Source organism: Abramis brama (genome assembly GCF_963993115.1).
Source record: "Abramis brama genome assembly, chromosome: 1".
Classification (NCBI taxonomy): domain Eukaryota; kingdom Metazoa; phylum Chordata; class Actinopteri; order Cypriniformes; family Leuciscidae; genus Abramis; species Abramis brama.
In genome coordinates, this window is record NC_139963.1 from 60,382,762 (window position 1) to 60,408,471 (window position 25,710).

At 39.1% G+C, this 25,710-nt stretch overlaps 1 protein-coding gene and 1 long non-coding RNA gene across 2 annotated transcripts; both read right to left on the reverse strand.

Annotated features, from left to right (window-relative positions):
• Positions 1-1,213: 1,213 nt before the first annotated feature.
• LOC311081883 (uncharacterized protein) lies at positions 1,214-24,068 on the reverse strand (the record flags this gene model as incomplete). The annotated part of the gene is made up of 3 exons (XM_084112578.1): positions 23,932-24,068; positions 3,037-3,335; positions 1,214-1,243 (listed from the first exon to the last, which is right to left on the reverse strand). Exons 1-3 carry the CDS (start codon positions 23,987-23,989, stop codon positions 1,214-1,216), a joined length of 387 nt encoding a protein of 128 aa, XP_083968704.1. The 5' UTR covers positions 23,990-24,068.
• LOC311067974 lies at positions 11,191-13,172 on the reverse strand. Its single transcript, XR_014603317.1, has 3 exons — positions 13,036-13,172; positions 12,095-12,127; positions 11,191-11,309 (listed from the first exon to the last, which is right to left on the reverse strand). It is a non-coding gene; the product is annotated as an uncharacterized lncRNA (long non-coding RNA).
• Positions 24,069-25,710: the final 1,642 nt, after the last annotated feature.

A 25,710-nucleotide genomic window follows, 5' to 3' on the forward strand; every position in this document is an offset into this window, starting at 1 on the left:
GGATAAGAGGTTAATATGTATCCTTCATGTAGAGAAAGATGATGGAGAAGATGTGATTGAGGATGATGGTGGAAGTGAAGAGAGCAGGGAGCATGAGTGTTGCTCTGAGCACAGTGTGGAAATGAGAGATGAGGAACAGGAAAGTAGGCGGAGCAATTCAGACCAGTTTTTGCCAGAGGATCCAGGACTATGGCCAGATAAATTAACAAATGATCAGAGAGACACCATAGTACGCAGGCTGACAAGTAAAGGCACAGAGAAAACAAACAAAAAGCCACCTAAAGATATAGAAGGAAAACCATTTCCCATTTATCTTGAAGAACATGGGGGCCCATCAGGACTGCCTGCATAGGGCCCGGGATCTTGTGCTACGCCCCTGTTAATTAATAATGTTGGATATGTAAAAGTAACCAGGAACAGGCCAACATCACTGGGTCTCCGTTGAGGTTTACTGCTTACACGATTATTTTGTAGTTTGGTGTACTAAAGTGTTGTTCTAAAATAAACATTCACGAGTGTACCTTATTACTTCTTCTCACTGCTGATTCCTGATGGTTTAGAGGACGAGTCGCCCGCTGTCGTTTCAAAGAATAGTATACGGCGAGCGCGTCAAGCATAAAATGCCGCCTCGTCCACTTGGGGAGGCGCGCGCGCAGTCAGAGAAGAAGAGATAAAAGCCCACCCACACTGACAACTGATTGGTTGACTTACCGAAACGGGCCAATCAGGATGCTCTCAATCGCTCCCTCTCCCTCTCCCTCTCTGCCGTGCGCGCGCTACACGGTTTGGAACACAGTCTCTGTCTCGCATGCGCACTCTTGCTCGCTCGCTCTAGATTCCGGGAGATTTTAACTAATTTGCGGGCATCATGGAGCCGCTATTAATATGCGGGAGACTCCCGGAACTTCTGGGAGACTTGGGATGTCTGTAGGTACTCTTGCATATAGGCCTAATAGTCAATACGAATGGAATGTTATTATGTGTCATGGAACATTGCGCTCCCCAACTCGCGAAAGGTCGGATGTGCTCCATCTTTTGATGGATTCAAGGTTTTCTAAACAAAACTTATGTAAGACACAATGTCATTAGACACAATCCATGTCATTAGAATCAATGTAATTAGACACAACGTGCACAACATGTGCAGGCCAATGCTTTTTTTTTTTTTTTTTTTGCGGTGATGACGGTGACGAGCTCAGACCCGCGGTAGGCATCATGTGGTAATGCGGTAACCGCCCCAGCCCTACAGGGAAACACAAGTGAGAAATGAAAACAAACTGTTTCAAACAAAAGTCTAATAACAGAACATAATGGTGACAATAATGATGTACATCTCGGAATGAGAAACTTTCTAGTAATGACATGATATCTCATAATGATTTTTTTGTAATAATGAGATAGCTTTTCAAAATGATGACTTAATATCTCATAATAATTAGAAACTTCCTCGTAATAACAACATTGCATAATAACGAGATGCTTTCTCATAATAAGGACTAAACATCACATAATAAGAAATGTTCTAATAATAATGAGATACTTTCTTGTAATGAGAATTTTTCGTAATGAGATACTTTCTCATAATTATAACTCAATATCTCATAATAATGTGAAAAATGTGAAGCAGCATGCAAGCAACCACCAAGATGTCCTGTTGCTCATCATGGCTGTTGGGAAACTAACTTAGACAGGAGAGACTTTAATGCTCAGCACATAAAGATGAACTACTTACTGTGATCTCAGACTGTGATTGTTTTCCATTTGAGTAAGTAAAGAACATGGATCATGGTTTCTCCACTGTATGGATCTTCATGTGTCGCTTCAGGTGACTTTTAAAAGAGAAAGTTGTTCCACACTGATCACACATGTGCGGCTTCTCTCTGATGTGGATCCTCTCATGTCTTTTCAGAGATGCTGACCGACTGAATCTCTTGTCACAGTGTGAACACTTGTAAGGTTTTTCTCCAGTGTGGATCCCCTCATGTGTATTCAGATGTCCTGACTGACTGAATCTCTTGTCACAGTGTGAACACTTGTAAGGTTTTTCTCCAGTGTGAATCCTCTGGTGCAGTTTTAAACTGTCCGCTGTAATAAAAGTCTTCTCACACTCAAAGCACACGTACTCTCTCACACCAGTATGAATTTTCTGATGTGCATGTAAATATGACAGCAGTGAAAAACTCTTTCCACACACAGAACATGAATGTGGCTTCTCCTTCATATGAACTATCAGGTGTTTCTTCAGGTGTGATGCCCTAAGAAATGTTTTTCCACATTGATCACATGTGAATGACTTCTCTCCGATGTGGATCCTCATGTGAAGATTAAGGGATGATGAGTGTGCGAAACTTTTTCCACAATGATCACATGCGTACGGCTTTTCTCCAGTGTGGATCTTCATGTGTCTCTTAAGGCTATTTTTATGTGTGAAGCTTTTTCCACACTGATCACACGTGACCGGTCTCTCTCCGGTGTGAACTCTCATGTGAAGCTTAAGATATTTTTTCTTTGAGAATCTCTTTTCACACTGATCACACATGAATGTTTTTTCTCCAGTGTGAATTCTCATGTGGAGATCAAGAGTCTGTTTTTCTGAGTAACTCTTTTTGCACTTATCACATGCATACGACTTTGCTCCAGTGTGTAATCTCATGTGGCACTCAAGACTTTGGTTGTGAAACTCTTTCCACACTGATTGCATGCATATGACTTTTCTCCAGTGTGGAACTTCATGTGGACATCAAGATGTACTTTTTGTTTAAAGCTCTTTCCACACTGATCACACGTGTGCGGTCTCTCGCCTGTATGAACTCTCATGTGAATCTGAAGATTTTGTTTGCATCTGAATCTCTTTCCACATTGATCACACTTAAACGGCTTTTCTCCAGTGTGAACTCTCATGTGATGCTGAAGACTTTGTTTGCATGTGAAACTCTTTCCACACTGAGTGCAGGTGAAAGATTTCTTGGCTCTTCTTTTCTTTAAAAAATAATTTTTAGTCTTTGAGCGACTCAAAGGTTTTTCTTCAGGTTTGACATGATGTTCCTCCTCCACTTCACTCAGTTCTTCACTCTCCTCCTTCACTTCACTCAGTTCTTCACTCTCCTCCTTCACTTCACTCAGTTCTTCACTCTCCTCCTTCACTTCACTCAGTTCTTCACTCTCCTCCTTCACTTCACTCAGTTGTTCTCTCTCCTCCTTCACTTCACTCAGTTCTTCACTCTCCTCCTTCACTTCACTCAGTTCTTCTCTCTCCTCCTTCACTTCACTCAGTTCTTCACTCTCCTCCTTCACTTCACTCAGTTCTTCACTCTCTTCCTTCACTTCCATCAGGTCTGAAATCAAAGAGAAAAAGTTATTTCATTTTCAGTACAACAGAAATAATTCAAAGAGAGGAATATGAAGTGAAAGCACATAAAAAGAGCTCTGATGTAATAACAAAAAGTACTTTCCATTAATGAGGTACATTGATAATAAGTAAGGGTTAATGCCCGACGAGGAGTCCATTGGCAGGTTTTAATGGACGACAGCGAGGCGTGAACCATCCGACGCGCAGCAGAGGCACTAATCACGCCGAACTCCATTAATACCTGCCAATGGACACCTCGAAGGGCATTAACCCGGTTATACCATGGTCACTTGCCAAATAACACATTTTTAAAACATTAGTTGATATTTTAATTAGTTTTACAATCGAAATCTAAAGTTTTTACAAACAATAACTTGGTTTCCCTGGTTATGCCTGACAGTTTATTTACTAGGTGTCCTCTATCACTTTTTAATGGACACCCTGCAGCCAATCAGAATCGAGTATTTACCCAGACCATGGTATAATTATTTTTAAACCATTATAGACACAAATCCCATGTTTCTGTAGCAAGAACTATTAAATATATTTGATCAATTACACAATTATCTAATGTAAAATGTAATTTATTTTACTTAAAACTATTTCATTATTACAGTCCAGTCACACTAGACTTTTAATTCCAATGACTCCCATTCATTCGCATGTGAACGTGGGACACCAGAAACACAAGTTTCGCTGCATTCCAGTTCAAGTTGGAACGCCAATTCATTATTAGTAATTTATATCATAGTTTAAATAGACATTTGATTATTCTATTAAACTCTTTACATTATATTTTACTGGTTCATTTGGATTCCAGTGTCACTTAGAGTTTCACCCCGGCCAATAATGCTGATCTCACAGTCACAAACTCATAAGTCTGATTATTAGTCTGAGGTTTTGACTAATACTGGGTGGTAAACCGGTTTCAGTTTCGAGACGATATGTATTTTTCATAAACTCATACCGGTGCGTTGCTGAAACAGTTGCAGACTCTATTCAATGGCCATGAAGAGCGCTATGTAGAGTGTGTAGAGAGCGGGCCGCTATTAAATACATATCCTTCTTACACTAATAGTAACAACTTTATAACACAACAATAAATAACACAAAAACTAACTCTCTTTAATACTGCAAATACCATGTAGAGCATTTGATTCCCGAGATGCAGAATCACAGAATCCAGTCACTAATGGAACTTACTGTATAAAACAGAACGTCACAGAATTGTGGGATGAATAAATCAAAAGTAGGTCTGTACAAATAATCAGGGTAACACTTTATTTTGATAGTCCGTTCGTTGAGACTATACTAGTTATTAGTAACCATTCAGTAGCTTGTCAACAGTGCATCAGTTGACATTCAACAACACTGTTTCAACAGACAAGTAGCATACGTTCAACTGACTGCCTATAGACTATAAGGTACAATTCAAGTGTTAATCTACAGATTTTACATAAAAGTGCCTGTTGACTGTCAATATTATTTTGCAACAGGTTATTAACCAATTGGCGACTAACTTTCAATTGTCAACTAACTTTCTGTAGATTGAGTACCAACAACTCAAGATCAATCTGTCAGTTAAATGTCAACAGTCATATCAGCATATGAAGTATATGATACTGTATATCCTACTCAAGGGGTCTCATGTGCATCAAATTAATAATTATTTTAGCTGATTTAAAACTGTTTTTAAAAATGTTTAACCATTTGTAGATAATCTGTTGATAGTCAACTAAAGATTACATGTAGTTGCTTATTTGTTGCTTGTCATCAAATAAATTGTTTATGATCAGTAGACTATTAATAGACATTCACAACTAAGCGTTAGTAGATATATTTTAGGACTATCTAATTAAAGTGAAAAAGAGTTTATATCAGTAGAAAGTCTATAACCTATCAACAGATTAATATATTGTTTATGATCAGTTGACTATTACTAGACATTATCCACTAAGTGTTAGATATCTTTTAGAACTATCTAATTAAAGTGAAAGACAGTTGATATCAGTAGAAAGTCTATAACCTATCAACAGATTGCATACCTAACCTGACTGAAGTAGAACAAACACTATGGCCAGCACATCAGAGGAAAAACAACACTTTTATTAAATAAATAAAAAAATAATACAACCCATTATTTACTAGGACATCACAATCACATCTGAACCATCTGATTATGTGAAAAAAAAATATATTGACCATTCCAATTGAGAAAACTCTCAATAGTCTACATCATTTCAAATGCCGAGGCCAAGATCCAAAGTTATAAACAACAAATAACAATAATTATTAATTAATACATTTAGCCTTTCATGACAGTAAGTTTTACAGAAAATCGCATTTATTAAATGCAGTTTAACGTTATAACAGTTACTCATTTAAGAAATAATCTCTGTTCCTGCTGCAAACTCACTTCGGAGGATTAACAGACAAGACTATAGTTTAAACCATTATAAAGATTTAAAAGATTATAGTTTAACAATACCTTTAATCGTTTAACCATTTTGTAACATTTAGTTTATTTAACGTAACGTTACGGTGAGACACAAAAGGCGTTTTCTCCTATAGAACCATAATACACCAAAACACAATATAAATTAACAAAATACATATTTTTTATTAGCTAACGTAACGTTAGATGTAATCCAAATCTTTATAATCCATACGCAAGCAAGAAACAGATCCAAATTCAGCCCTTCATACACATCCAGCGAACTCCATCTCCATTCTCAGCAGCGACCGTAAATGTCAAATCCCGCGCTCGAGATGAATTTAAATTCAAAAATTGCGCCCTCAAGAAGCGTTACGACATGTTCTACGGCAGTGATATCAAACTCGCATTGGCTCTCGCCTGCTTCGTCACAGATTGCAGCATGCCGTGTTTCAGTTGAAACAAGTTCAACATTGAAATGTAGAAGCACGCGCGCCGTCTTCACGCAGAGGGAAGCTGGGTTAACATTTTCATGGATTAATAACTTAAATTCTGCTCTGTCCCTTATACAAAACTATTACATACTGCCAGAGAGGACTGCAACACATCGTCATTTGAGCGACTTTTGGTACAGATTTACATTTTCGCAATAAATTATTATGATTACACATCTGTTGTTTTTCTTCATAATTTTAGCCTGCATAGTTTTAAGAAATGGTTATGGGTAGGTTTAGGGGCAGGAGTAGGATTAATGTTAGTGGCTCAAAATATATTTTAATGCTATTAATAAAACTGGCATTTCCCTACACATCTCTGTCCATGAAGTGTTTTATTCTTTTTATATTCTGTATAAAATGAGTAATTTATATTTAGGTTTGGGAGTAGGGTTAAGGGAACTTACATTTATCTATAAAACAGTATAAGGGAAATGATACAAATATCTTTTAAGATTCGTAAACGTTTTGTAGCTGTGAATTTGTAATAATTCTACGTTGCAGACATGTCTGTATCATACGTTTCAGCATCTATCCAAACGTACAAAAAAAGTATGTTTTCAATCTGTTGATAGGTTATAGACTTTCTACTGATATAAACTGTTTTTCACTTTAATTAGATAGTCCTAAAATGTATCTGCTAACACTTAGTGGATAATGTCTATTAATAGTCTTGTAACGGTCACCAGCTGGAGTGCCCTTGAGAACCACCAGAGGGCACTCCACACCAGACTCTCCTATTCACTCACTAACTACATTTCCCATAACTCACTGCCCGGACTCATCATCTCTGATTGCATTCACCTGTGTCTCTTCACCTGTGTCTCATCACCCTGTTAGTCTCAACCTATTTATACCATGTTCACTCATTCACACACTGCGAAGTTTTGTTTGTGTTACACTGCATCTCTGAGCGTTTTTCCCTGGTTTTCTTGTTTCTTGGTTTTTTGGATATCTTGCCTTGTTCCCTGGATTACTCTCTTGCCTCTGGTCCCTGCCTGTTTTGTTGGTTTGTTTATTTGTTTGTTTGGACTGCTTACCTGTGTTTCTACCATTGCCTGTTTATTGGATTTCGTCTTTGGATTACCCCTCATTAAAGCTGCATTTGGATCTCTACCTTCGTGTCTCGGAGCAGTGCGTAACAGAAAACTTCGCCACACCCAGATCCAGCAGCTATGACCTCCAGCAATCCAGCAGTACGGATCTCTCCTGATCTTCCCAGCATGAGCCGGGAGTTCGCTGAACAGATCGCGGCCTTGGCCCTGGATAGCCTCGATCTGTTCCAGTACACCTGGGGGTTTGTTCCTCTCGCTGCCTCTTGCTCTCTAGGTGACGAGGCAATTAAGTTGTGCTACCGGCTGGGGGCTAAGGAGGTCGACCCAAGGGAGCTCCCCGATCTCTCTGGTCTGGATTGGAGAGAGGCACTCTCCAGATGTCTGGAGAGCTTCCTTCCGTGGCACGCCATGTCACCGTCTGCACTTCACGCCAGTCCAGCCGAGCCCGCACTTCACGCCAGTCCAGCCGAGCCCGCACTTCACGCCAGTCCAGCCGAGCCCGCACTTCACGCAAGATCTGCCGAAGCCAAGGCAGTATGCGTCATGCCCGCCGCCCCTGAGACTGAGAGCGTCATGCCCGCCGCGCCTGAGACAGCAAGCGACATGCCCGCCAAGCTAGAGCCTTCACCACTGGTCTCGTCCAGCACAGAGCCCTCTTCACCACTGGTCCCGTCCAGCACAGAGCCTTCTTCACTGCTGGTCCCGTCCAGCACAGAGCCCTCTTCATCGCTGGTTCCGTCCAGCTCAGAGCCCTCTTCGCCGCTGGTCCTGCCCAGCTCAGAGCCCTCTTTGCCGCTGGTTCCGTCCAGTTCAGAGCCTTCTTCATCGCTGGTCCTGTCCAGTTCAAAGCCCTCTTCATCGCTGGTCCTAACCAGCTCAGAGTCCTCTTCGCCGCTGGTCCTACCCAGCTCAAAGCCCTCGCTGCTGGTCCCGTCAAGCTCAGAGCGTGCTGATCCTGATCCAGAGACTGTTCACGTCACTTATGCCGAGCCAGAGCTTCACGTCAGTCCTGCCGAGCCAGAGCCAGAGCTTCACGTCAGTCCTGCCGAGCCAGAGCCAGAGCTTCACGTCAGTCCTGCCGAGCCAGAGCCAGAGCTTCACGTCAGTCCTGCCGAGCCAGAGCCAGAGCTTCACGTCAGTCCTGCCGAGCCAGAGCCAGAGCTTCACGTCAGTCCTGCCGAGTCAGAGCCAGAGCTTCACGTCACGTCCGCCCATCCAGAGTCTCGTCCAGCCGAGACTGAATCTGTTCCTGAGCCTGAATCTAATCCTGAGCCTGAATCTGATCCTGAGCCTGAGCCTGAATCGGTTCCTCTTCCTCTTTCTACGCCGGTGTCTTCGGACAAGATGGCCGACTCCACGCCTGTGTCTTCGGACAAGATGGCCGACTCCACGCCTGTGTCTTCGGACAAGATGGCCGACTCCACGCCTGTGTCTTCGGACAAGATGGCCGACTCCACGCCTGTGTCTTCGGACAAGATGGCCGACTCCACGCCTGTGTCTTCGGACAAGATGGCCGACTCCACGCCTGTGTCTTCGGACAAGATGGCCGAAACCATGCCTGTGTCTTCGGACAAGATGGCCGAAACCACGCCTGTGCCTTCGGACAAGTTGGCCACCGCCGAACCAGTGTCTCCGGACAAGATGGTCTCCGCTGAGCTGGTGTCTGGTCCTGAGCCAGTGTCTGTTCCTGTCCCTGTGTCTGTTCCTGTTCCTGAGCCGGTGTCTGTTCCTGTGCCATGGTCGCCTGGAAGGTCGTCTCCTCCCTGGCCGCCTGAAGGCTCGTCTCCACCCTGGTCGCCTGCACAGCCTGCTCCGCCCTGGTCGCCTGCACAGCCTGCTCCGCCCTGGTCGCCTGCACAGCCTGCTCCGCCCTGGTCGCCTGCACAGCCTGCTCCGCCCTGGTCGCCTGCACAGCCTGCTCCGCCCTGGTCGCCTGCACAGCCTGCTCCGCCCTGGTCGCCTGCAGAGCCTGCTCCGCCCTGGCCTTCCGCCCTGCCGGAGTCTTCAGGTCCTCTTCCGCTGCACGGGCCTGGCCCGCCATCCCGCCCCCAGGTCCGCCTCCGCTCCACCTCCCTCCTGGAGAATTTTGAGCGTCTGGAATCCGCTCCTTAAAGGGGGGGCTATGTAACGGTCACCAGCTGGAGTGCCCTTGAGAACCACCAGAGGGCACTCCACACCAGACTCTCCTATTCACTCACTAACTACATTTCCCATAACTCACTGCCCGGACTCATCATCTCTGATTGCATTCACCTGTGTCTCTTCACCTGTGTCTCATCACCCTGTTAGTCTCAACCTATTTATACCATGTTCACTCATTCACACACTGCGAAGTTTTGTTTGTGTTACACTGCATCTCTGAGCGTTTTTCCCTGGTTTTCTTGTTTCTTGGTTTTTTGGATATCTTGCCTTGTTCCCTGGATTACTCTCTTGCCTCTGGTCCCTGCCTGTTTTGTTGGTTTGTTTATTTGTTTGTTTGGACTGCTTACCTGTGTTTCTACCATTGCCTGTTTATTGGATTTCGTCTTTGGATTACCCCTCATTAAAGCTGCATTTGGATCTCTACCTTCGTGTCTCGGAGCAGTGCGTAACAAGTCTACTGATCATAAACAATTTATTTGTTGACAAGCAACAGATCTAATCTTTAGTTGACTATCAACAGATTATCTACAAATGGTTAACAATTTTTTAAAAGCAGTTTTAAATCAGCTAAAATAATCATTAATTTGATGCACATGAGACCCCTTCAGTAGGATATACAGTATCATATACTTCATATGCTGACATGACTGTTGACATTTAACTGACAGATTGATCTTGAGTTGTTGGTACTCAATCTACAGAAAGTTAGTTGACAATCGAAGTTAGTCGACAATTGGTTAATAACCTGTTGCAAAATAATATTGACAGTCAACAGGCACTTTTATGTAAAATCTGTAGATTAACACTTGAATTGTACCTTATAGTCTATAGGCAGTCAGTTGAACGTATGTTACTTGTCTGTTGAAACAGTGTTGTTGAATGTCAACTGATGCACTGTTGACAAGCTACTGAATGGCTACTAACTAGTAAAGTCTCAACAAACGGACTATCAAAATAAAGTGTTACCATAATCGGATATAGATACGGACTAGTGACTGTGAATATTAAAGCTCAAAAAGACTGCTAATAAAATATGAAGTGTGTATGTTCTGCCGTGTGTGTGTGTGAAAAAGCGCTGCAGTTTCTTCTAAAAATCAAAATTATATTTATTCTACCCAAATAGTGCAAGCCGTAAATACCTGACATCTGAAAGACACATAAAGCACAGTTTGAATTGATTGGGATCACAGACTGGGGGAGTTCACACCTTGTTGAGGAACATGCCCAGCAAGCAATTTTGCGTCTAATAGACGTCTAATAGCCGTCAAAACACAGCCCAGACGTCTAGGCTAAAACAAGGCTAATTTTGGGCTGTCAGTGAAAATCTAATAGACGTCTAAACATAGCCCAAGAATAGACAGCTATTGAATGACTACATATATACGTCAAATAGACGTCTAACCATAGCCCAAGAATAGACAATTAGACAGCTATTGAATGACTATATTTATACGTCTAATAGACGTCTAACCATAGCCCAAAAATAGACTAGTCATCAATTACACTACATATACATGTAATAGACAACAAAATGAGGCATAAGGATTCTTTTCACTCAAATATAACAGGTTCTCATAAATGAAAATCCATCCAAACTAATTGATTATAAAGGGATTTATTTAGAACAATTATATTAACAACTTAGACAACATTCAAACATAAAAATGAACAAATAAAATATTGGAAAATATGTAAAACAATTTTTAAGAATTAATTGTTAGCTTTATATCCATAACCACCACCCCCTGCTCTCCCTGGTGCTTGTTTAAAATGACCAGAAATTGCATCTTTTATTTCCCATTCAGTCGCCAAAGGAAAGTTGGTCATCACTGCGTCTGCCAAATGAGAAAAAGAAAAAAATTATTGCTCAAGAAAAGCATTGTTGACAATCATTGTTAACTAATTACAGTCATTCACTTTTGCTAGGATGCACACTAGCGCTGGCCAATATAGAGTTAACGGAATATAGATTGAGACTATATAATTTAGATCAATATAGACAATAATTTATATCAATATTATTAATAAATTAATATCAATAATTGAAAATTTTTGCCTGCATAATGGTGATGCACTAATTATATATATATATATATATATATATATATATATATATATATATATATATACACACATACATATATTTTCGGGGTGTAACGATACACGTATTGAACCATTCTGTACGAGGCTTTCGGTTCGATTTCAGTACGGATTTTTAAACAGAACTGTTCGTTAGATAATTTTTACTGCTGACCAAAATTTTTTAATTACAAATGTAGGCACGTCAAAAAGCGCGCTCATAATGTAAGAGAAATCATAACAAATCGTGACAACAATCGTGCTCTTTCAGGTAGTGACCATATAGACCTGCATTATATGACTGACTGACAGACAAGAACAGTTTGACTTAAAAATATCAAAATTTAAACTACTTCAGAAACAAAGACACCTACATCTTGGATTCCCTTAAGGTAAGCTAAAACATACCAAAATTTAATTTCAAAGTGAACTATCCCTATAAATCATTCTTTATCACTTACTCATATAACTCTAATGAACATAAAAAGACACTTATAGGGGTAGTTCACTTTAAAAAAAAATCATGTAAGCATTTACTCACTTTCACTTGGTTCCAAACCTGTATGGCTTTCTTCTGTTGAACACACACAAAAAATATATATTTTGAAGAATGTTGGTAACAAGACATTTAATGGTAGTCAGTGACAAGTGTTCTGTATATTCAATTGCTGTACTTTGTTGACTGATTGCTGGATAATTTGCAATAAACAGTGTCTTTAAATCAAATAAAGCGGATTACATCACTCCAGTTCTGAGGTTTTTACACTGGCTATCTGTCTGTCAAAGAATTCATATCAAAATACTACAGCTGGTTATTAAATTAATTAACATTTTAAGGCCAAAGTAAATTTCTAATCTTCTGATGCATTATGAACCATCCAGAGCAGACCTCTCAGGTCATCTGGGACAGTAGCCAGCTACTTTTATATCAAATTTATAAGTCAAAATTATAAGTCAAAACAAAACATGGAGAAGCAGCATTCAGTTTTTATGCACCATATCTGAAACAAATTCACTGAAAACTGAATGTATGCTGCATATTTTAATTCTTTTAAATCAAGTTGAAAAACTTTACTGTTTGCCACTACCTTTTATTAATTGGAAAGGAAAAAAATATTCTTTTATAATTTCTTTTCATGTTGCACTATGTTGCTGTTAAGTTTTATGTAAAGTACTTTGAAAATTTGCATTAAATCAAAAACTATTATTTCTTACTCTAATCTAAAAACAAAAATATATTGGTATCTTTAATAATAATAAAAATTAGTAATGATAATATTCATAGTTTCATGCTTACCACCTTGAATTTAGATACATTTTAGATTAAGGGCACACAGTTGCAATAACACGTGCAGGTAACATTAACTTGTTGGAGAAACATAGTACTCTGCAATGGTAATGTTAAAATGTCACGGTTTCTACACATTATAACAACTAACTAATTTAAACAATGAACATAACAAAAATAACACGCATACTTACAAGATCGAAGTAGAAATTTGAAGGTTTTCAGAGTGTTGCTCGCCCGTTGCTCTCTGACAGCAGCCTCGTGTAAAATAAAATTGAAAATGGAGGAAATGTGTATCGCGAGATCTGGCTAAAGTGATCTAGTCGCGCAATGCCAGTAGTCCCAGTAGTCATGTCTCAGTAGTGTTTCGATTGTGCCATCTAGCGGATGAGAAATGCCATTGCATTTGATTTAATTTGAAATGATAGACAGTCATATCGTAGATTGTGTATATGTTATAGCCTATGTTTATGTGTGACAGCAACTATTAACCCAGCCAACACAGCCATGTGGGGCCCAAATGGGTTTGACCTGGGCTATCTAACTGGGACCCAGCCAGTTTTGTCCTCGGTTTCCATGTAGGCCCCACATGGGTTTGCCCAGATGAAGTGAACACTGCTTAGTGTGCACAGTACAGGCTGTTTAATGTAACACTGAATCAGTGTTGGAGGTAATGAGATAATTAAGTGATTGAATAATGATTAACCTGCTGTTAACAAGCAGAATCACTGAAGGAAAGAGAAACACAAGAACTAGGCCTACTTCCAGCCACAACCTTCGATGAAATCAACTGAAGATAAAATACATTACATCTCTCAAGATCTGATTAAACAACTTCACAAACAGCATTACCAGCTTCACTTATTAGTAACTAGACTGACTTTATTTCTGTCAGACGTCTACAGAAGTTCTTATTGAGAATTAACAGAGGTTTAGATGTTGATTACTTATTTGAAAGTAATAGTTTGATTTGATGTTACCATTGTGGCGATCAGTGTGTGCTTTAGTCAGGCTCTTGACTTTTTAACATTAGTTTTTCTCAGGCAGCTGTGTCTGTTTGTTATGGCGAGAACAGCAAGAGAAAATATAATCAGATGCTGTAAGCTGATTGATGATAAGAGTATAATCATCATGTAGTGGCTTAGCTCATTGATTATGTGTGAGGTTTATACAGGTAGTATGTCATTCATTTTGTTTTATTGTTGTGATTCTACAGCAAGAGAATAATAGAATTTAATCAGAACGTCAAATGATTTTTAACACACCATTTACATATTTTGGGCTCCTGTAAGATTTACTTGCACACAGATATCAAGAATCAGCATATGAATCTCAACAATGGTGACATGCTTCATGGTGCAATGCATTCTGGCATGTCAATGCATGTCACCATTGTTGAGATTCATATGCTGATTCTTGATGTCTGTGTGCAAGTAGAACTTTCGGTAGTCTAACGTGTAAATGGGGTTTTAAAAATCATTTGATGTTCTGATTAAACTGTGCTGGATCTCTTGCTGTAGAATCACAACAATAAAACAAAATGAATGACATACTACCTGTATAAACCTCACACATAATATCAGTGAGTTAAGCCACTACATGACGATGACTATATTCTTATCATCAATCAGCTTACAGCATCTGATTATATTTTCTCTCACCATAACAAGCAGACACAGCTGCCTGAGAAAAACTAATGTTTAAAAAGTCAAGAGCCTGACTAAAGCACACACTGATCGCCACAATGGTAACATCAAATCAAACTATTACTTTCAAATAAGTAATCAACATCTAAACCTCTGTTAATTCTCAATAAGAACTTCTGTAGACGTCTGACAGAAATAAAGTCAGTCTGGTTAGTAATACATGAAGCTGGTAATGCTGTTTGTGGAGTTGTTTAATCAGATCTTGAGAGATGTAATGTATTTTATCTTCAGTTGATTTCATCCAAGGCAGTGGCTGGAAGTAGGCCTAGTTCTTGTGTTTCTCTTTCCTTCAGTGATTCTGCTTGTTAACAGCAGGTTAATCATTATTCAATCACTTAATTATCTCATTACCTCCAACACTGATTCAGTGTTACATTAAACAGCCTGTAGTGTGCACACTAAGCAGTGTTCATTTCATCTGGGCAAACCCATGTGGGGCCAACATGGAAACCGAGGACAAAACTGGCTGGGTCCCAGTTAGATAGCCCAGGTCAAACCCATTTGGGCCCCACATGGCTGTGCTGGCTGGGAAGCTGTGTGAGCGAAAATATTTTTAAGACTAATATTCTTATACTAGCTCGCTGGTCTGAATCAGGGCTATAGCCAAGCCGTACGTAGACCAGATTGCTTTGATTTCGTCAGGTGGGCTAAAGCAGACCGCATATAGCCCGTCCAATTCGGAGCTAAATAGTGACTACAGATCGACCATGTCGTGAAATGGCACATTGAACCTTGTAGATATCATTACCAATGCGAACGTGATGAAATATCAACCATTTCATGCACTGCCTGGCAAAAAAACTACAACTAATCAGTTTTGACTAAAAGTGGGCTACAATAGCCGAGTCTGAATACGAGCTAAATCGTGGCTACGCACAGCCTACACATATAACATGTAAAATAAAGCAAACCAAACAACTTGTAATCACAGTTGACTTTGCTTACATGATGGAATATCATACATCTCACAAGTTATTTTGGAAAAAAATACATTTATCCAGATTAAATGTTATTTGGGCTAAAAGTGGGTTACACATAGCCGGACTATATCGGGTCTATATTTAACCGAGACGTTGAAATGACGGCTATTGCTTGCTGGGTGAGGTCATTTGGATGGAAAAGGAAAAAAAAACATCTCTAAACTCTCTTCTATTTCATTTTGTTCTGTTTCTCTGGAAATGAGAGCATTGTACCAGTCGCACTGAGACATTTCAAATGATACCAAACATGACTGTTAATTCACTAACATTGACAGCAAACATTATACTCTGCTATGATCACTCTGAGTGAACTGAGTGAAGGGGAGAATGGGTAAAAGGACTGAAGTGGGAGAAGGAACAAATGAGAAGGAAGGACCAGAGGGAAAAAGCTTTCCTGCATCTTCGGCTGTGGGCTGTGAAACAGAAGCTGTGTGTGTTTGTGTTGTCCGTATTTAAGAAGATCAAAGTATCTGATGTTATTTCAGCCTTAAACTGTTACTTCTGACATGATTTTCCTCTTTTAAAAACAGAGCATTTCTAAAATTGTGAAACACTCAGGAAGTGACATCATCTGGACTCTTTCTAATGCATGATGGGAGGACAAGAAAAAAAATCTCAGTCCATTGTCTCAGTTTTTACACAAACTGTAGCGTTGACTGTATACATCAACCCTGTTACCAAAGTTACTGTAAGAAGAATGATCTCTATAACTGTAGAACTTATATCATTATAAATACAACTTAAGATATTGCTTAAGTTACACTTACAACCCTGTCAGTCATTCTGGAAATGTAATTTACTTGATACATTTTACTGTTTATTGCTTGAAAAATATAATAAAAAAAGTGTAAACTATATTGAGAATTGTACAACATTTATGTAACATGGTTGCAAAAACTTGCAAACCAAATATAAACCACAGCTAAAATTATACTTGATTTGATGTTGACAATCAATATAAAAGTTTCTCAAACCTCCCTCTACTGAACATTTGTTGAAAATCTGTACCATTTCATAGTTGAACTGTTTATCTAAATGTGATGAAGTGCTTGAATGTTTCTAACATGAATGTTCTTCAGCATCATGAATGAATGAAGAATAAACACCAACCTCTTTGTTCTTCAGGATCTTCAGTGTGTTTCATTCTGCAGGGTTCTGGATCACTCATGTTCTCACTGTCCTCTTTAATAAACTCAGTCTTTGCAGATTTCAGCTCTTCCTGATGCTCTGATGCTCGTCTTCACTTGTAGCTGATGGGAATTTACAGCATTTATTGGATAATTGCAGTGGGAGGAGCTTCACTGACCATGTGACTAGTGTAGGAGGGGCTTCACTGGTGATGCAATTGTTGTGGGAGGAGCTTATCTGCCAAAATCAAAAAAATGTCAGTTACTGAGTTTGTTTTAATAGGGTCAAAGAACAGATGTTTAATTTTAGTGTCAGATTGATATTAAATTTACAAAAGTTATTGTGTATATATAGAAAACCCAGTAAATGCAAGTGTAATGTTTAAAATAACTTTTTTGGAGACAAAATGTCAGAATATAGGTGAAATAATGTTGGATCATCATTCAGCGTAACAATGAAACAACATAATTATTTTTTAGACTTTTTTTCTGAAGAGACCAAGAGTTCAAGAATAAGAGATAATACTTAATTTCATTATTTTTTAAATGATTAAAAGCTTCTTGCTGACAAAAAAAGTGGTTTGAAGGATAGTGGGAGAAGAATAAGTACAAAGACTTAAAATGAAAATGAATGAGTATTGTGGGGCTGCACTATGATCCTAATATACAGTGTTTGAATATGTCATCAAATGATTCTTGTTCTAAATATGACTGAAAATAAAGAGAGAGAGAGAGATTGTATTTGTTGTTTTTGCTATATAAACCCCTTTTGTATTTAACCATATACTAATTTGCACATTTAAACATTTATATCTGTCTGTCTATCATAAATCAATTTGCATTTCTAATACTAACATTATTCTGTTTCTTCGATTAAATAATGGCAGATATCTAGAAAAGTAGTAAAGCCCTGTAAGAAAATTTTATAAAAGCATAAAATACAGAAATAAACATTCATATAGTAATCATCAAATCCCCTCAGTCTGCTGACACCAATGAAATTAGCTTTAAGTGTCAATTTACAGGAGATCTGAAGACATCAGCATAATAAATGAGGTGAAAACAGGAACTATTGTGATGAAATAAAGAGTGTTTTCAGCAGATCTGTTAATATTGATGAGCCTCAGACTATCAACACTCATTCAACAAGCCATTCAGGGTCATCAGCAGATCATCTCACTTTATTCTGAGTGTTTGCTGCTAAAGTGGAACAACTTCAATTATACTTAGTATACTTTTTATATATAATTTATATATAAATCATGAAGAGTGGAATAGAACTTCATCACCTTCTTATACCTCACGCAGACATAAAATGTGCTGTTTTGCAGAATTGTCAGTAAATAATTTCTATAATGATGGGAATGTATTTTGTATTGTGTTGTATTTACAGTATGGTTTCTTAATGTGAAGGCTATACATGTATCTGGGTGAGATATTTGAAGTAGTTGAAAATCAACTTAAAAAATAAAGCAACCAGCTGCAAAGCTTTTTTGTGTTTACTGAACTTCAGAACCTCTGTAGTTGTGCTTACTTGTTTCTTTGAGTTGGACTGGTAGTTAGATAAACTGAGTTTAGTATAGTTTACTTAATCAGGTATAGTTTAGGTAATCAAATAAGTTTAGTGAACTTTAAACAATTATCTTTTCAAGAAGGGGGACTGGAGGGTGTGTTCCCACTACAGGGGGATCACACTCCTCAGCCTCCCTGGGAAAGTCTATGCCAGGGGACTGGAAAGGAGAATTCAGCCGATAGTCGAACCTCGGATTCAGGAGGAACAGTGTGGTTTTCGTCCTGGCCGTGGAACACTGGACCAACTTTACACCCTCTACAGGGTGCTGAAGGGCTCATGGGAGTTTGCCCAACCAATCCACATGTGCTTTGTGGATTTGGAGAAGGCATTCGACTGTGTCCCTTGTGGCGTCCTGTGAAGGGTGCTCTGGGAGTATTGGGTCCGGGTCCCTGTACAACTGGAGCAGGAGCTTGGTTTGCATTGCCGGCAGTAAGTCAGACTTATTCCCAGTGTACGTTGGACTCTGGCAGGGCTGCCCTTTGTCGCCGGTTCTGTTCATAATTTTTATGGACAGAATTTCGAGGCGCAGCCAGGGGCCGGAAAGGGTCCGGTTTGGGGACCACATGTTTTTATCTCTGCTCTTTGTGGATGATGTTGTCGTGCTGGCCCCTTCAGACCAGGACCTTCAGCATGCACTGGGACGATTTGCAGCCGAGTGTGAAGCGGCTGGGATGAGAATCAGCACCTCCAAGTCCGAGGCCATGGTCCTCAGTCGGAAAAGGGTGGTTTGCCCACTTCAGGTTGGTGGAGAGTTTCTGCCTCAAGTGGAGGGGTTCAAGTATCTTGGGGTCTTGTTCACGAGTGAGGGAAGGATGGAACGGGAGATTGACAGATGGATCGGTGCAGCTTCTGCAGTAATGCAGTCGCTGTACCGGTCGGTCGTGTTGAAGAAGGAGCTGAGCTGCAAGGAGAAGCTCTCGATTTACCCGTCGATCTACGTTCCTACTCTCACCTATGGTCATGAGCTGTGGGTCATGATCGAAAGGACAAGATCCCGGATACAGGCGGCCAAAATAAGCTTTCTCCACAGGGTGGCTGGGCACTCCCTTAGAGATAGGGTAAGGAGCTCGGCCACTCGGGAGGAGCTCAGAGTAGAGCCACTGCTCCTCCACATCGAGAGGGGTCAGCTGAGGTGCCTCGGGCATCTGTTCCGGATGCCTCCTGGACACATTCCCGGGGAGGTGTTCCGGGCGCATCCCACCGGGAGGAGACCCCGGGGAAGCCCTAGGACACGCTGGAGGGATTATGCCTCCCGGCTGGTGCCTGGGAACACCTCGGTATTCCCCCGGAAGAGCTGGAGGAAATGTCTAGGGAGAGGGAAGTCTGGGCGTCTCTGCTTAGACTGCTGCCCCCGCGACCAGGCCCGTATAAGCGGAAGGTGATGAATGGATGGACAACTTCGACCACTGAAGTTGAGTAAACTCAAAAATGCTTTGAAGCTGGTTGCTTTATTTTTTTGTTTACTCAACTTTTTGTTTTACAGTGTGATTTTTCCGACTTCATGAAGCCTCATGGTGTGAATGAAACATCAAACTGACTAGAACAGTGGTTCTCAAACTTTTTACACCAAGTACCACCTCAGAAAATATTTGGCTCTCCAAGTACCACCATAATGACCAATATGAAAATACAGTAGCATAGTAGGCCTAACTATTCAGATACAGCTCAAAAATGAGGCAGCTTAATTTCTAATAAGAATATTTATTATTGTCAACCACTTTAAACATTGTAAAAACACAGTTTGAACATTAATACTGCAGTGTGCTGTAAAAGTGAAATAAAAACTGTAGCCTACTGTACTTAAAATATTAAGTAAAAAAAAGTACTGTTCTTAATTTAAAAAAAATCAGGCTGTGTATTCATATTTAACCCTTTTAAACGTACATTTAAAATATTCTGGCTGACCCCTGTGAGTTTTTTAAGGCGATCATTATTTAGAACTGATCACTTTATTGTTTCCATGGTAACGCGTCATTGCTTGTCACGTGACACACCGCAGCCACAATAGCGCTGAATGACTAATGATCTGCTTTTATTTCATTTTTTAATTCAAAATATTTACAAATTTGTTAGCTATGGCATGAAATATTTGATATTCCGATTGTCAAATATATGCAAGTGGAAGTGTTATGTTGTTTAAACACCTTTATAACGATAGCGTTAGTTTAGCGCCGTCATGTTAGTTTGTGCCACTGTTCAGAGAATTGGATCTGTTGGATTTACAGCACGTGAATTCATCCACTTCTCCCGAAATACATGAAAGCAAGTGGCCGGTGAACTGGGAGAAGAATAGAGTTAACTTTAAAGTTACTTACACAATGTGTAACTTACACAATCTGATATGAATACAACGTGTCGTCTAATTATAATGGAAATTATTATTATTATTTCCGCTTCCATAGACATCAGTGTGTATTTTACAAATTCTAAATGTATTGTGTTTTTTTAGTACTTGGGTGAATTTAAATGTCTGAAACCTAAAATAAATATTATGTGGTTAAAAACACTGAATAATTGTGATATTTGACAGCGCCTGAGTGGCGCTCTGGCTCAGCGCCAGCCAACTGCGAAAGCGCATTTGAATTTAGCAGTTGATCAAGTGATGCAATGACTGTTCTACTCACACCGGTGTAATCGTATAGTACGCTCCAGGGACCAGCCAAGACTGATCACACAATAGACAGTAAAAGATCACACCGGTTTGATCTTACGTGCGAAATTCAGTGATTCCGCTGCGTACCACTAGACGGAGTACCACACTTTGAGAACCACTGGACTAGAACAAACTAGAAAAGGGTGAAACGGATAATAATGTAGACACACAGCAGTCTCATTCAGTGTCAGTCATGTGTGGGTGAAATATAATTTAAGCATTTAAAAGCTATTTTGAGAAAATTAAAACATTGAAAGCTCAAAAAGAAAATCATATCAGGCTACTTCATGACTTAATGAAATTATTAATAAAATTATTCCTGATTCAAGCAGAATCATCAGAAAATAAAAACATACAATAACAATGTGGTGTTGGTAAAATCATTACTTTAAGCAAATACAAACATTAAGTAAAAGTGAAGGAGAATGAGACAAATCTCTCTCTTTACTGACTTATAAGAGCCAAAGCATCTCAAGAGAAAAAGAGAAGAAAACTGTCCAGTTTCAAAGATATATGAAAATGTATCTTGCATTTCCATTGAAGAGTAGAAGTGGTTGAGAAACAATGTTTGTTCTGATGAAAAACAATGAAGAACGAGTTAAAAATGAATATCAGATTCATGTCTCTCTTAAAAGTGTTATGGCCTCTTCTTCAGCTCCTGAACTTTTGCCTTCAAATGTTTTTATTTTCCAGTGTGAATTTTCTGGCACTCTTTCAGTTCATCTTCTGTAGTAAAGAACTTCAGCACTGAAACACACACCACCGTGTCTTTTCTGCTGTAATATTACTAATTAATCTTCTCCTTTGTGTGAATCTTCAGGACTGACGCCCAATAAAACTGTTTACCGCACTGATCACAGTTAAATGGTCTTTCTTCAGAGTGAGAAGCAGAAGTGATTTCAGAGCGAAAGCCAGAGCCGCTTCTTCCCAGTGTGAACTCTCATGTGAATCTTCAGACTTGATTTATATGTATAGGAGACAGTTTTTTTTGGCTTCTGCTTTTCCTTTCTTGTTCACGTCCATCAGATCTAAAAGAAGCATTAAATCAAGTGAGATTTCAAATGAGAGACAAATGTGAAATGAAAAGTGAAGCTCAAATTCAAGATCACTGAGGAGTTCAATAGTCACTTTAATCTCATCAAATCTGGTCAACAACTGCTGTGCACGATTATGATCTATTTTAATGTCACGAAGATGTTTGTGTTATAAATCACTGAGTGAGTAAAGAAGAAAACTGAAGGAACCTCTCTCCACATGGATCATGGTGATGTGGTTTCTCCACTGTATGGATCTTCATGTGTCGCTTCAGGTGAGTTTTAAAAGAGAAACTCTTTCCACACTGATCACACGTGTGCGGCTTCTCTCTGCTGTGGATCCTCTCATGTGCTTTCAGATGTCCTGATCGACTGAATCTCTTGTCACAGTGTGAACACTTGTAAGGTTGTTCTCCAGTGTGAATAATCTGGTGCAGTTTTAAACTGCCCGCTGTAATAAAAGTCGACTCACACTCAAAGCACATGTACTCTCTCACACCAGTGTGAATTTTCTCATGTGCTTTTAAATTGCACAGCATTAAAAAACTCTTTCCACACACAGAACATGAATGCGGCTTCTCCTTCGTATGAACTCTCAGGTGTCTCTTCAGGGTTGATCCACAATGAAATGTTTTTCCACACTGATCACACGTGAATGGCTTCTCTCCAGTGTGGATCCTCATGTGAACATTAAGATATTGTTTTTGTGTGAAACTCGTCCCGCATTGATCACATGAGAACGGCTTCTCTCCAGTGTGAATTCTAATGTGAATCTCAAGACTTTGTTTGGTTGTGAAACTGTTTCCACACTGAACACACATATGTGACTTTTCTCCAGAGTGGATTCTCTTGTGTTTGGTCAGATGTTGTTTTCGTGCGAAACTCTTCCCGCATTGATCGCATGCGCAAGGCTTCTCTCCAGTGTGGATCCTCATGTGAGTATTAAGATGTTGTTTTTGTGTAAAGCTCGTCCCGCAATGATCACATGTGAACGGCTTCTCTCCAGTGTGAATTCTAATGTGAATCTCAAGACTTTGTTTGGTTGTGAAACTCTTTCCACACTGAGTGCAGGTGAAAGATTTCTTGGCTCTTCTTTTCTTTAAAAATGTCTGTTTAGTCTTTGAGCGACTCAAAGGTTTTTCTCCAGGTTTGACATGATGTTCCTCCTTCACTTCACTCAGTTCTTCTCTCTCCTCCTTCACTTCACTCAGTTCTTCACTCTCCTCCTTCACTTCACTCAGTTCTTCGCTCTCCTCCTTCACTTCACTCAGTTCTTCACTCTCCTCCTTCACTTCCATCTGGTCTGAAGTGAAACAAAAATATTGTTATTCATCAAAATAAATAAAAAAATTAAGAGAAAGAACATTAAAGTAGAAAACTGCTATAAAATATTAAGATTTTGCTGATTTTTTTAATAGATTAATTAAATAAAGTTAAATAAAGCGAGTTCCCCTGTGTTCCAGTTCGAGTTTGGCGAACTCAATTCTCACTCTGCTTGCCACAGAAACGTATGCCTCTTAATTTAATTACAAGAACACAAGCTTTTTACAGTCCAGTGGAGCAGATTGTATATTACTATTATATTTTGGATTTATTGTTATATTTTCTACATTGAATTTATCTTTGTAAAAGACACCGCAGAGACATTAAAGTAGACGTGCTATAAAATAATCTAGACTGACCGCAGCTTTAACTAGTTTTAAATGAACTATTTTTGAGAATTATCTGTGTCCTACATGTGTCACTCAACCCTTATACTTAGTTGATTTTGAAAAACTTGTGAACCAGATATATATTAAATTAAATAAAAGCTCAAATTATTTTGTTTGACCTGATGTTGACAATAAATATGAACATTTCTCAAACCTCGCTTTACTGACCATTTTTTGAAAGCCAAAAATAAAACTTTTGTACCCATTTCATAGTTTAACTGTTTATCTAAATGTGATGAAGTGCTTGAATGTTTCTAACATGAATGTTATTCAGCATCATGAATGAATGAAGAATAAACACCAACCTCTTTGTTCTTCAGTATCTTCAGTGTGTTTCATTCTGCAGGGTTCTGGATCACTCATGTTCTCACTGTCCTCTTTAATAAACTCAGTCTTTGCAGATTTCAGCTCTTCCTGATGCTCTGATGCTCGTCTTCACTTGTAGCTGATGGGAATTTACAGCATTTATTGGGGAATTACAGTGGGAGGAGCTTCCCTGATGATGTGATTGACACGGGAGGGGCTTCAATTATGGTACATTTTAGTGGGAAGAGCTGATCTGTCCATACTAAAAAAAATATATCAGTTACTGAGTTTGTTTTTATACTTATTTATAGAATATAAATAATGTAATTAAATTATTCCAAATATAAATAATGGTAAGAAAAACAGTTCAACGCATAAAGACTAAAGAATAAATGTAGCCTACATAGTAACCAACAATTACCCTCAGTCTGACACCAATGAAATGAGCTTTAAGTGTCAATTTACAGGAGATCTGAAGACATCAGCATAATAAATGAGGTGAAAACAGGAACTATTGTCATGAAATAAAGAGTGTTTTCAGCAGATCTGTTAATATTGATGAGCCTCAGACTATCAACACTCATTCAACAAGCCATTCAGGATCATCAGCAGAGCATCTCACTTTATTCTGAGTGTTTGCTGTTAGAAACACATTATTTGAGTCAGGATACATGATAAAAGCCTGTTAAACTCTATAGGAAAACTCGACAAAGTTTATTTTTATGATAACTACACTGTAAAAATTGAAATTACCATTTGTCCAGCATACTGTGCTTTTTGAAAACATAGATTAGGAATTGTGAATAACTGTGAATCTACATAAAAATACACGTCACCAAAATGTCACAGCTACATGTTAAACAAAGTTTTCTGGACAAACTTTTTTATGTTAAACTAACATGTAAGATCTAAATAGTTTGTACATGCGAGCAAGAACATCACGCCAAATGCACAGGGTTTCCTTCTCCATTATGTACTTGCTTTAGCTCCTCATCTTATCTCTGCCATGTTGGAGTTCGCACATCATGATTCTTCGAGGATCTGCCATATGGCTGTAGGCGAGTATTAATATTACTTTTAATATCATGTATGCAATGATTTTCATATTCCTGAGATGGCGGTGTGTTATTATGGTGCGTTCACACCGGATGCGAATAGCACGTCAGGCACGAGTGATTTCAATGTTAAGTCAATGCAAAGACACGTTACGCGCGTAAAAAATTCCTGCGGCGCGAATGAGGCCTTAGACATAATTATTGTGTAAGGTTAAAAACAAAAAATGTTAAACAGAGGACATGTATAGTTTTAGCTATGTTAAGTCTTAACTCATATGTTAGTGTAATTATAATCATACATCAAAAGACATATCATTGAAGCACTGATGCCATCAACAAAAATATTTTACGTTTGAGCAAAAACCACAAAAAACGACTTGTGGCCTAATATTTCACTGGTCAGAAAAAGATTAATGTTAGCTCCTTAAAGTTCTCTAAACACATATCATCGTAAATTAGATCATTTATTTCAATCTTTTCAATTTTGTGTTTAGGATCCCAGCGCAAATTCGTTATATTATCCCACTTTTTGTTTCAAGGTGGCGCTGTTAGATTGCGTTACTTATCTGTTCCGCGCGTTTGTGAGAGAGAAAGAAGACCGTGGAGAGATACGAGAAACATTTAACCGGTGAGGTAGAACGTGTAATGTGTAAATGTTTAATGTGTAAATGTGTAAGCCTCACATACACAATGTATGGATAGACCACCTATTATGTAAATGTA